Source organism: Vitis riparia, chromosome 13 (assembly GCF_004353265.1).
Source record: "Vitis riparia cultivar Riparia Gloire de Montpellier isolate 1030 chromosome 13, EGFV_Vit.rip_1.0, whole genome shotgun sequence".
Classification (NCBI taxonomy): domain Eukaryota; kingdom Viridiplantae; phylum Streptophyta; class Magnoliopsida; order Vitales; family Vitaceae; genus Vitis; species Vitis riparia.
Window position 1 is genome coordinate 17,364,018 of NC_048443.1, and position 11,109 is coordinate 17,375,126.

Consider the following 11,109-nt stretch of genomic DNA (forward strand, 5'->3'; position numbering starts at 1 on the left):
TGAGTCCTTCTTTTCATCAAGGTAAAGGCCCTCCAAACAGTGATCGTGGGCGTTTCCTTGTTTTCCTCAACTGGGTTCGTCTTGTTTTCCACCTTTCTTGAATATTTTCTTTTGTGATTTCATCAAATAATCTGCGTATTCTGTAATTATCCGCCTTCTATGCTTGCAGGCACAACAACCCAACAATTGTGGAACCCTCTTTAGTAATTTGAAGGGGCTATTTGTTCTTGTTGTTTTTGGTTTCAGTGTTGAATATTGCATCTGGGTGTGAACAGTGAAGCTGCGATGGGTGTGGGAATATCAGTTTTGATAGGATTGAAGGCGACAGCGATGTTCTTTTTGTTTGCATCCCTTAGAATCTATGGTTTCACATTTTTATCCATGCCCTTTTTGTATGCTTCTCTAGTTTCTTTATTAGTATCCATAGCTGCTCACCCCTCGATCAATCTCCCCATGCTTCTGGGGAAGAACCCAGATGGGAGTTTTCCCATCTGGGCAATTATTATGTTCAGTCCATTCTTGTATTTTGTTCGATTGTTTTCCATTCTGCGAAGATTCAGTAATAGGGAAGAGCCTTATACCGAAATTTATGAGGGTATCTATGTTGGAGGGTGGCCTTCCTCGCCTGATAATTTGCCACCCGGTGACCCTGCCATTGTGGATTGCACTTGTGAGTTTCCCAGGGCTTCGCATTCTGTGGGGAATGCTTATCTTTGCGTTCCAACTTGGGACACGAGGTCTCCTCAACCTTCTGAAATTGAAATGGCTGTTCGATGGGCTTGTCGAAAGAGAGAGCAGAAAAGGCCTATCTTTGTTCATTGTGCATATGGTATGATATGAACATTCCTTAACTGGTGAAACATACTTGTTTTATAGTGTAATTTTTTGTTGGTGCTTTTATCTTGGTTTGGGCGCCACTCATATACAACTTGAATTGCTGGTAAACAATCATATAAATTTGCAATACTACTTGTATCGGGGAAAATCTAGGTGATGGTGGTGAGGCTCTCCTGTTAGATTTTTTCACTTGACATAGAGATGTGATAATTAACCCAAAAGGTCAATTTCATCTTAATTTAAAAAAAAAAGAAGGAAAAACAAAAACCTCAATTGCATTAAGCCTCGATTCTCAACTTGGATCACATCGCTTGTTATTGGTGAAGACATTGGCCATTCTTACTCATTATCTTAATATTTAAGCTGATACTTTTGCCTCATCTTGTGATCTTTTTCCTCATCTTAATATCTATCCTTTCATTTCTAATTCTCCATTTTTCTCCTGCCACTGCTGCATAACATCATGATTTATTATATACTAATGTTGTAGACATTTTTGTTTGATTACCTCATATTCTGAGCATGAAGCATGACTATTCTTGTTATTATCTTATGAGTTATGGTATGTATCTCAACCTTTGAAGCATCTCTATGCATACATCCCTACTTTAAATTTATGAGCAATGCCCTCTTCGATTTCCTCTTTCAACTAGATAATGTGAATTGTTTTCTCTTGGGCATCTTATAGGCGTTAAAATTTTGACCCTATGCTTTTTACTCTTAATTTTACTTTACTTAGGCTGGATATATGTTATGTTAACCTGCTCTGTCTTAAACCATTTTTTCTTTCATTTTGAAGCGTCTCATTATTGCTGAAGTCAGCAAGGTGTTTTCTTGGTGGGAACTAGGAGCTAGTGATCCGTTTTTTGATTAAGTGACACCTAGACCAGGAAAACAATTATCACCTAAACAGTCATCTGTTACTATTGCTTAGCTAGATAGGTCCTTAGGCGCTTTGGTATGACATGTAGGCTATTTATAGTTCGTCTGAAACTATTTTTGCTTATGATATTGGCCAAAAGGGAATGGAGGAAATCAAGTTGATTTGGCTGCTGGTAAATTGCAATTCTTTTTTGTTTTCCCTGACTCCTCCTTCTGGTCCTGTTCCTTTGTCGCATGCCTTTTTCTTTGGACCCAATAATCCTACTGGCCTCAGTAGGTCTCTTGAACCCCAGTACTATCTCTCATCCCAAGTCCAACCCTCACCTAAAGGCCTTTGAGAACTTGGCTTCTGTCTCCTCTTGGTATTCCTACTGCTGAACCTATCACAGATTCAGTGGATCCCAAATCCCATGCTTGTGATTCTTTCCCTAGGTTGGATATGCAACAGAATGAGGAATCATTTAATAGTGAAATTTGGGATTATTTTTTTTTTTTGATAGGCAAACACAATTCATTAAAGAGGCAAAAAACCTCAACGTATACAGGACGTATACAAAGAGAACCAGCCAAAACAGGCAAAAAGACCAAAAAACAAACCATCCCTCATCTGGAGGCAAACCACTCCAGGAAATCTAAAAGGGAATGCGGCTCCTCTTCCATATACAATTTAGCCCAACCCCAGATATAACAAACAAAAGAAAATTTGAACCTCTGAATAACTAATACTCCCCCCCTAAAGGCTAATCTATTTCTTTCCTTCCACACCATCCAAAAAATGAATAATGGAATGGAATTCCAGAATTTTTTCTTCTTTTTCCCCACAAAAGAACCCCCCCAACTATATAAAACCTCCTTTACAGTATAAGGGAACACCCATTTGACCCCAACTAAGCCCAACACCAAGTCCCAAAGAACCCTAGCCACTGTACAATGAATAAGTAAATGGTCCACACTTTCCTCTTCACAAGCACACAAAAAACACCTATTCGGGAGCTGCCATCCTCTTCTTTGGATCCTATCAAGAGTCAAGATCTTTCCCCAAGTAGCTTCCCACGCGAAAAACATGATTTTAGTTGGAACTCTTCCCACCCAAACCTTATTCTTCGGAAAATTGACAGCCCTAGCCCTATCCAACCAGCTGTACGCATCCTTCACTCTGAACTTGCCGCTTCCCCCTCCCTTCCATACAACTGAATCCTCCTCCCGAGTAATCCTAACATCTTTCAATGTTTGAAGCAACTCACCTATCAACACCACCTCCCAATCGTTGAAGTCCCTACTAAAACACAAATTCCAGCTCCCTCCCCCTACATTCTGGTCATACATGTCTTCAACCTTTGCATTTCTATTGGCTGCCAGGCTGTAGAGATGCGGGAATCTTTGGGCCAGCGCTGCATCCCCACACCACACATCAGTCCAGAAGCTGATTCTGTTACCTTTCCCAACCTTGAACTCCATTTTGTCCCAGCACCATCCAGCTTCCTTTAAGATTTCCTTCCACACCCCCACACCACATGCACCCACTGCCTTCTTGGTCCTCCATCCATAGTCCTCCTGACCGTACTTTGCCTCCAGCACATTCTTCCAAAGGACATCCTTATCCAAAGCGAACCTCCACGTCCACTTACCAAGAAGCGCTTTATTCATTGTAGCAAACCTCCTAAGACCCAACCCCCCATTCTCCTTATCTCCACACACCACTTCCCACTTAACCAGATGAGTTTTCCTTTCCATAAGACCCCCCCCCCCCCACAAAAAATCTCTTTGCAATTTTTCTAGCCTTCTAGCCACAGAAATGGGCATACGGAATAACGACATCTGGTACACTGGCATACTTCCCATAGTGCTTTTAATTAGAGTGATTCTCCCACCCTTTGATATATATTGGCTCTTCCAAAGAGCAAGCCTCCTTCTCATTTTTTCTTCAATCCCGTCCCAGCCATAAGTAGCCTTATTAGGCACCCCCAACGGCAGCCCCAAATACACATTCGGAAGCTGCCCCACCCTACACCCTAACTCCACAGCCAGCTCCTCTATCCTTTGCACCTCTCCTACTGGAATAACCTCGCTTTTAGCCAAATTAATTCTTAATCCGGACGCGGCTTCAAACCAGAACAAGATCCAACTTAAATTTGTTAAATTCTCCTTCTTAGCCTCACAAAAGACAACCGTATCATCGGCAAAAAGCAAATGTGCAATGTGGACAGCCCGGCCTCTATCACGCTGAATTGTGCAACCCGAAATGAAGCCCCCCTCCATAGCCCTTCTGATTAGGACGCTCAGCACCTCCATCCCCATTACGAATAGGTAAGGGGACAGGGGATCCCCTTGACGCAGCCCTTTAGAACTCGGAAAATACCCAGCTGGCGTACCATTCACCAACACTGAAAAATTGGCTGTGGAGATACACCACCACATCCACCTCAGCCACTTAGCTCCAAACCCCATTTTTTCCATCACTTTCAAGAGGAATTGCCAATTAATGCTATCATAGGCCTTCTCTATGTCTAGCTTGCATATAACCCCCTTGTCTCCCTTTCTTTTCCAGCTGTCAATCACCTCATTAGCTATTAGAGACGCATCAAGGATCTGTCTACCCTTAACAAAAGCGTTCTGATCTTGGGAGACAACTTTATCTATGACCTTTTTAAGCCTGTTGGCCAGCACCTTTGCCAACAGCTTATAGAGGGCCCCCAACAGGCTGATTGGCCTGAAATCTCCCAAATCCTCGGCCCCTCCTTTCTTGGGGATCAACACCAGAAAGGTGTTGTTAATGCTCTTAAGGAACGTATTCCGTACATGGAACTCCTTAAACATCATCAGAACATCCTCCTTGACGAAGTCCCAGCAGCATTGCCAAAAGAAGACTGAGAACCCGTCAGGACCTGGGGCTTTATCCCCATTCATGTCCATCAAGGCCGTCAGGATTTCATCCTCAGAGAAGGAATCCTCCAACTTCTCTGCCTCTTGCCCACCAATTTGATTAAAAGGAAGATTTCCTATGTCCGCCCTCCACCCCTGACTCTCAGAGAATTGCTTCTTAAAAGCATTAGCAACCCCCTCTCTAATTTCCCCCTCCTCTGTCACCCTAACCCCATCAATCTTAACTCGGTCCATGTGATTAATTCTCCTATGAGCAGACGCCATACGGTGAAAATATCTCGTATTCCTATCACCTTCCTTCAGCCACAGTTCCCTAGACACCTGCCTCCAATGAATTTCTTCCAGATCCACCCACTTAGCATAATCCTCCTTGGCTTTCTTCTTACAAGCCACTTCCTCCATAGACAGGCTCCTTTCCTCCTCTATTCTGTCCCAATACTCCACTTGTTGAATCGCAGCCTCCTTGTTCCTCCCCAGATTACCAAACTCCTCCCTATTCCAGACTTTAAGCTTCTGCTTCAGTTCCTTCATTTTCACCGATAATCTAAAACTGGCACTGCCCCTGACCTCTATCCCCTGCCACCAACTCCGGATTAATTCCTTAAACCCCTCTACTTTAAACCACATATTTTCAAATCTGAAGGGTGCAGGCCCTCTCCTCCAACTTCCCCCCTCTAATAAAACTGGATAGTGGTCCGAAATCGGCCTGGGAAGTCTCCTCTGGCACACCCTACTGAACTGATCCAACCAGCAAGGAGAGACCAGGAATCTATCTAGACGGGCCCTTGACATGTTATTCAGGCCCCCAGACCACGTGAATGCCCCCCCTTGCAGATGAAGGTCTACAAGACCTAGATCATCTACCACTTCCGCAAACCTCCTCATAGCTGAAGTCATTCTCCCTTGCCTACTTCTCTCACCTTGATTCAGGGTAATGTTGAAGTCACCACCTAGACACCAAGGCCCCTCCCAGATTCCTCTGATTGCCCCTACTTCTTCCCAAAGCCACTCCCTTTCAAGTCTAGTGAAAGGACCATAAACCCCCGTAAAAGCCCAAATCACCCCATTCTCCATTGTCCTGAACCTACAGGATAGAGAAAACTGCCCCACCTCCCATTCCAGCAACTCCAGAGTTCTTTTATCCCAACAAATCAAAATACCCCCAGCCGAGCCACTCGCATTCAGAGCCTTCCAATCCAAAAATCTACCTGTCCCTAGACTTCTCACCACCCTATCAGTCATAACCTGGATTTTTGTCTCCTGGATGCAGAAAAGATCCACCTTCTGCTTCCTTAAGACCGATTTAATAACCTTCCTTTTCGTACTTTCGTTCACCCCCCTTACATTCCAACTTACCAATTTGATATTCATTAAACAACCTCCGTCTGTTCCCCTTTGCCCCTAATCAGGCCCTTCAATTTGCCATCCCCCTCATAATTCACTGAACACTCCAACCTCTTTAGCTCCCTTTCAAACCTCGATTTTTCCAGTAATCCTTTACTGTGAATCTTTTCCCTTCTCTTCCTGATTTTGGACAGAAAATTTAAAATCTCCTTCTCCAGCCCATCAGTCGGGAAGCCTAGAAATTGACTAAATCTCGCGAGGCTACTTTCTTGCCAATCCAGGTCCTCCTCCTCCCTTTCACCTTGATACTCTCTCTGTGAAGATCCCCCTTCCTGCTCCCTTGCCATCGCTACGGGCCCTCTGAATTCAACCATCTCCCAGCAGGCACTACCAGACGCCCTGGTGCCCTCTTCATCTTGCCCTTGAGAGATTCTACCCTTTAGGCAATTCTTCCCAATAACCCCAGAATGGTCAAAGAACTCCCCCTCTGGAGTCCGACCAAGAACAGGCAAAGAAGAAGGAGGAGAAATCCCAGAAACCCATGATCCCCTTAAGGAAGAGAAAGCCTCATACCTCATTGCTTCATTCTGAAGGGCACTGCCTACCATTTCCTCAAAAGGATTGGCCTTCTGGGCGCATGCAGTTTCCATCTCCCTTGCTCTCAAGAATTCTAACTCTGAGTTGTGATTAGCAGCCATCCCAGACTGAGCCCAGGCCTCCCCAGAATGCTTACTCACCTTCAAGCCTGTTTTACGGGACGGCCCAGCTCGCTGTGCCTCTTGGAGCCCACTCGAAGACGGCCCACTGCCCTCTCCTCTATACATAGGCGACCCAGACCGTGGCCCATTTCTTTCCTCTACCACTTTCTCTTTGCCTTTTGGGCCTTTAGGTCTGCCCAATAACCCAAGCCCACCACTGCTTATTACTTTAGTCCACCCTGGTCCAGATAATGGATGTGGGCTAGTCTCCCCGTCTCTCCTCCGGCCCACATGGACATTAGGCCCAATTGGACTCAACCCATTATCCGCCCCATCCTCTGACACCCGGAGTACCGACCCGAACTGGATCCGGCCCACCGACTTAGCCTTACCCTTCCCATCCTGCTGTCCTTCCGTCACATCCACTGCCCGTAGCAGTGCCTCGGAGCTCGCGCTGTCACCAACCTCCACTCGCCGGCCAGCGCGTGCAACTCCATCGTCCCCTTCCACACAGTCTTCTGCACTCCGACTGTTCACCACCTTCTTTCTGATCAACGGCGATGCCTCCCACCACAGCGGGAGGTGATAACAGTTCTCTTCAACCCCAATACTTATCGATCTTGGCAACTCATCACCTTTCGTCTTCACCAAAATTCTCGCCCAACGGAGATCCTCCATTCTCTCAGTCGGGTCATCCATGGCGACAAAACCCCCACATTCCTCACCTATTCTTCGCAATATTCTCGGAGTCCATAACGAAAGCGGTAGTCCTTTTATCCTCACCCATACTTCCTCTTCTATCTCCCCTTCTTCCAAACACCCATAGCATGGACTCCACAACTTCAACTCAATGAGAATCCCCCCCACCACCCTGTCTCCGCCGTTGAAAATTTTTCTAGCTTCTGTCGCCGTTTCAAACTCCAGAAGGGCCCGCCCCTCATCCATCCAGGCCAACCCTAGCCTACCTTTTAGCCTCCAAGCACTCGCCATCTTCCAACCCATTCTCTCCAAATCCCCTCCTCCTGCTACCCTAGAATTCCATTTTCCTATCAGACATTGACTCAAGCGACCCATGTTTCTGCGTATATCCTCCCCCTTGACCTCCATCCTTATCTCGGTGTTGAATCTTTTCCCCCAACACTTTCCTATTACAGGAGGCATTCTTACAAGGGTTGGCTCATCCTTGCTTATCTCCCTTCTATCAGCCCTGGAGAATAAGTTCCGCACCGCATTCGCCATAGCTGTCCATCCCTCTCTTGCCCCTCTTCCTTGCGGGATACAGATGCTGAATCGTTTTTCCTCCGCGTCTACGACTCCTAGCCTAATGAAGCTTCCCGCCCTGTTCTCTTCACGCACCATTGAATACCTTCTCCCCTTCTCCTTCCATCCCTTCTCCCATTTATCGGATTTCCGATTCAAGATACACAGATCCAATCCTTCCAGAAACGTCCCAATGCTTTCCGTTCCCAACCTAACCCAGGAGGAAACCCCATTTTTGCTTTCCACAATAAAGAGTAGGGATTTGCCCCTCCTCTTCTCCACCTCTACTTCAAAAATTTTCGATTCCACTTCGAAACTCTGCCTTTTCCGATTCGCTTTAACCTCATCATCGTCGCCTTCCCCCTCGCTCTCGCCCTCTCTCTCTCTCTCGCCCTCTCTCTCTCTTGGGATTATTAAAAGCATATTAGTAGCTATGGAGCTTAGTTAAATGAGCTCGAACAGCTTTTCAACTGGTATGAATTAACTTAGACCCATCAGCCTAGTTAAAAGTTTGTAGTTAGATCATAGCCAAGGTCCTCACTAAATGTATTCTAGGAGTGCTCCATGATGCTATTTCTTATTTCCAAGGAGCTTATGCTAATGGGAGACAAATTCTGGATTTCAGTTGATTTGCCAATTAAATTATCAAGGAGAAAAGGTGGTTTAAGAAGGAAAAAGTGTTTGCTAAAATGGACTTTGAGAGCTTATGGTCTGTCAAGTGGGATTTTTGGACCATACTCTAGTTCACATATTTCTGGTTATGGATGACATAGTTGAATGTGGGGTTGCCTCACTGCCAAATTTGCAGTGTTTATTAATAGGAGGGTGGGTTTGGGTTGAGGCTTCTAGAGTGGTTTGGCAAGAAGATTCTTTGTTTCTCTTTTTCTTTACCCTTGTGATGGACATTCTTTGTGGCATGGTCCACAAGATTGAAAGCTTAGGTTTTGAGAGGGTTTGAAGTCAAGAGTGAGTGAATAAATGTGTTGTTTCTCCATGTTGAATGATTAATTTTCCTAAAATTTTAAGCTTGTAAAATTTAGGTTTATAATAGATATCATGCTTTTCAACACTTCCCCTTACGTGTAGCCTCTTTTTTTAGGTGTACATGTGGGCTTAATAAATTGGGGAAATAAACTTACAGTAGTAAGGTTTGAACACAAAACCTTCGACCAAATTGCTAGTAAATTGGGGAAATAAACTTATAGTGGTGAGGTTTGAGCCCATGACCTCTTACCAAATAAAGCTTTGATACCATTATATTCTTAGATTGGGTTTTGACCATCTCATTTGAAAATCAATTCATATCTAGTGAGGATAGACTAAGCTGTTTATAGCCTTTTTTTTTTTTGATAAGTAAATGAATTTCATTAATAAAAAAGAGACGCTAAAATAGCGACTCTAAGAATACAACACCTATACACCCGCCATCAAAGGCCAAAAGACAAAGATAACCGATTGCCACAAGCCTGCTTAGAACCCAACCAATCAATAAAATTAGCTATAGTTAGAGGACAATCGTCTATGAACAACTTAGCCTCAGCCCATAAAGTAAGAATAAAAGAGTGTTTCAATCTTTGAATTGACAACGATTCGTCCTTGAAAGCCAATCTATTCTTCTCCTTCCAAACCGTCCAAAAAATGTGAAGAGGAGTAGCTCTCCACGCCTTCTTGCGATTTTTACCCAGGAAAAAACCATTCCAACTTAGAAGGGTCTCTCTAACTGAAAAAGGCAAAACCCAAGACACCCCAAATAAAGCAAAAAGAAGATCCCATAACGCCCTCGTTTTGGAACAATGAAGAAGAAGATGGTTTATGTTCTCCTCTTTCTCAAGACACATAAAACATCTATTCGCCAAGGCCCATCTTCTTTTCTGGACTATATCCAATGTTAAGGCTTTGCCCCACGTAGCCTTCCATGCGAAGAAGCTAATCTTGGGCTGCACATTCACATTCCAAATAAAGCTTGAAGGAAACAAAGATGAACCACCCGCTTCAAGAGCTATGTATAGAGACTTGACCGAGAATTTACCGCTCTTGGTTTCAGTCCAGGACACCGTATCCTCCACATCCTCAATAACTCTTTTACTTTGAATCCTCTCCATAAATCTTTCCGCCTCCTCAACCTCCCAGTCATTGAATGCTCTTAAAAAACAGGGGTTCCAACCCCCCCATCCCCCCTCAGCCAAGGGATCCCATATATCTGCCACCCACGCTTCCTTCTCAACCGTCAAAGCAAAAAGAGAGGGAAAAGTCATACACAGAGGAGACTCCCCACACCATCTATCCTTCCAAAAGCTCACCCTTCTCCCATTACCAACTATGAAAGCCAACCTATCACTCACCAACTTCCAATTCGCCCTAATTCCTTTCCACAAACCCAAACCATGAGACTCTCTCACTTCCCGCGAGCACCATCCCCCTCTAGCTTCTCCATACTTCTCTCTAATCACTTGATTCCACAAGGCCTCTCTCTCATTTGCGAAACGCCAATTCCACTTAGCAAGAAGAGTCTTGTTAAGGAGGGAAAGGCTTTTGACCCCCAATCCTCCTTTTGCCTTACTTAAACACACCAATTCCCATCTTACTAAATGAGGCTTATGTTCCAGATTGCCCCCACCCCATAGGAAATCCCTTTGGATTTTCTCTAATCTCCGTCTAACTGAGCTTGGTAAGCACAACAATGATATTAAATAGATGGGTAAATTCGATAATGTACTACGAATGAGAGTCACCCTTCCTCCCTTGGATAAATATTGTCTCTTCCACATGGTTAACCTTCTTCGAAAGCGCTCTTCCACACCATCCCAAATTGTAACTGACTTAAAAGGAGCACCCAGGGGCATCCCTAAATAGGTGGTTGGAAGACTACCCAGACTACAGCCAAAATCCCCAACAAGATCATCCATATTCTCCACCCTCCCTACTGGAATTAGTTCATTTTTTTCCAAGTTTATCCTCAATCCTGAAGCAGCCTCAAACCACATAAGAAGCCAACTGAGGTAAGTCAATTGATCTTGTGAAGGTTTACAAAACACCAGTGTATCATCAGCAAACAACAAGTGGGAAATTAGGACCCCTTCTTCGCTCCGACCTTTCACCCTACAACCAGATAAAAAATCTCCCTCTACTGCCCTTTTAATGAAAACACTAAAGACCTCCATAGCAATGACAAAGAGGTAGGGGGAGAGGGGATCGCCCTGCCTCA

General features: G+C 44.6%; 1 protein-coding gene across 1 annotated transcript; it reads left to right on the forward strand.

Annotated features, from left to right (window-relative positions):
• Positions 1-285: 285 nt before the first annotated feature.
• Positions 286-840, forward strand: LOC117928372 (uncharacterized protein YnbD-like). The gene has a single exon (XM_034848265.1). It carries the CDS (start codon positions 286-288, stop codon positions 838-840), a length of 555 nt encoding a protein of 184 aa, XP_034704156.1.
• Positions 841-11,109: the final 10,269 nt, after the last annotated feature.

Coding starts and splice junctions, on each gene's coding strand:
- LOC117928372 (XM_034848265.1), top strand. CDS start 286: ATGGGTGTGGGAATATCAGTTTTGATAGGATTGAAGGCGACAGCGATG.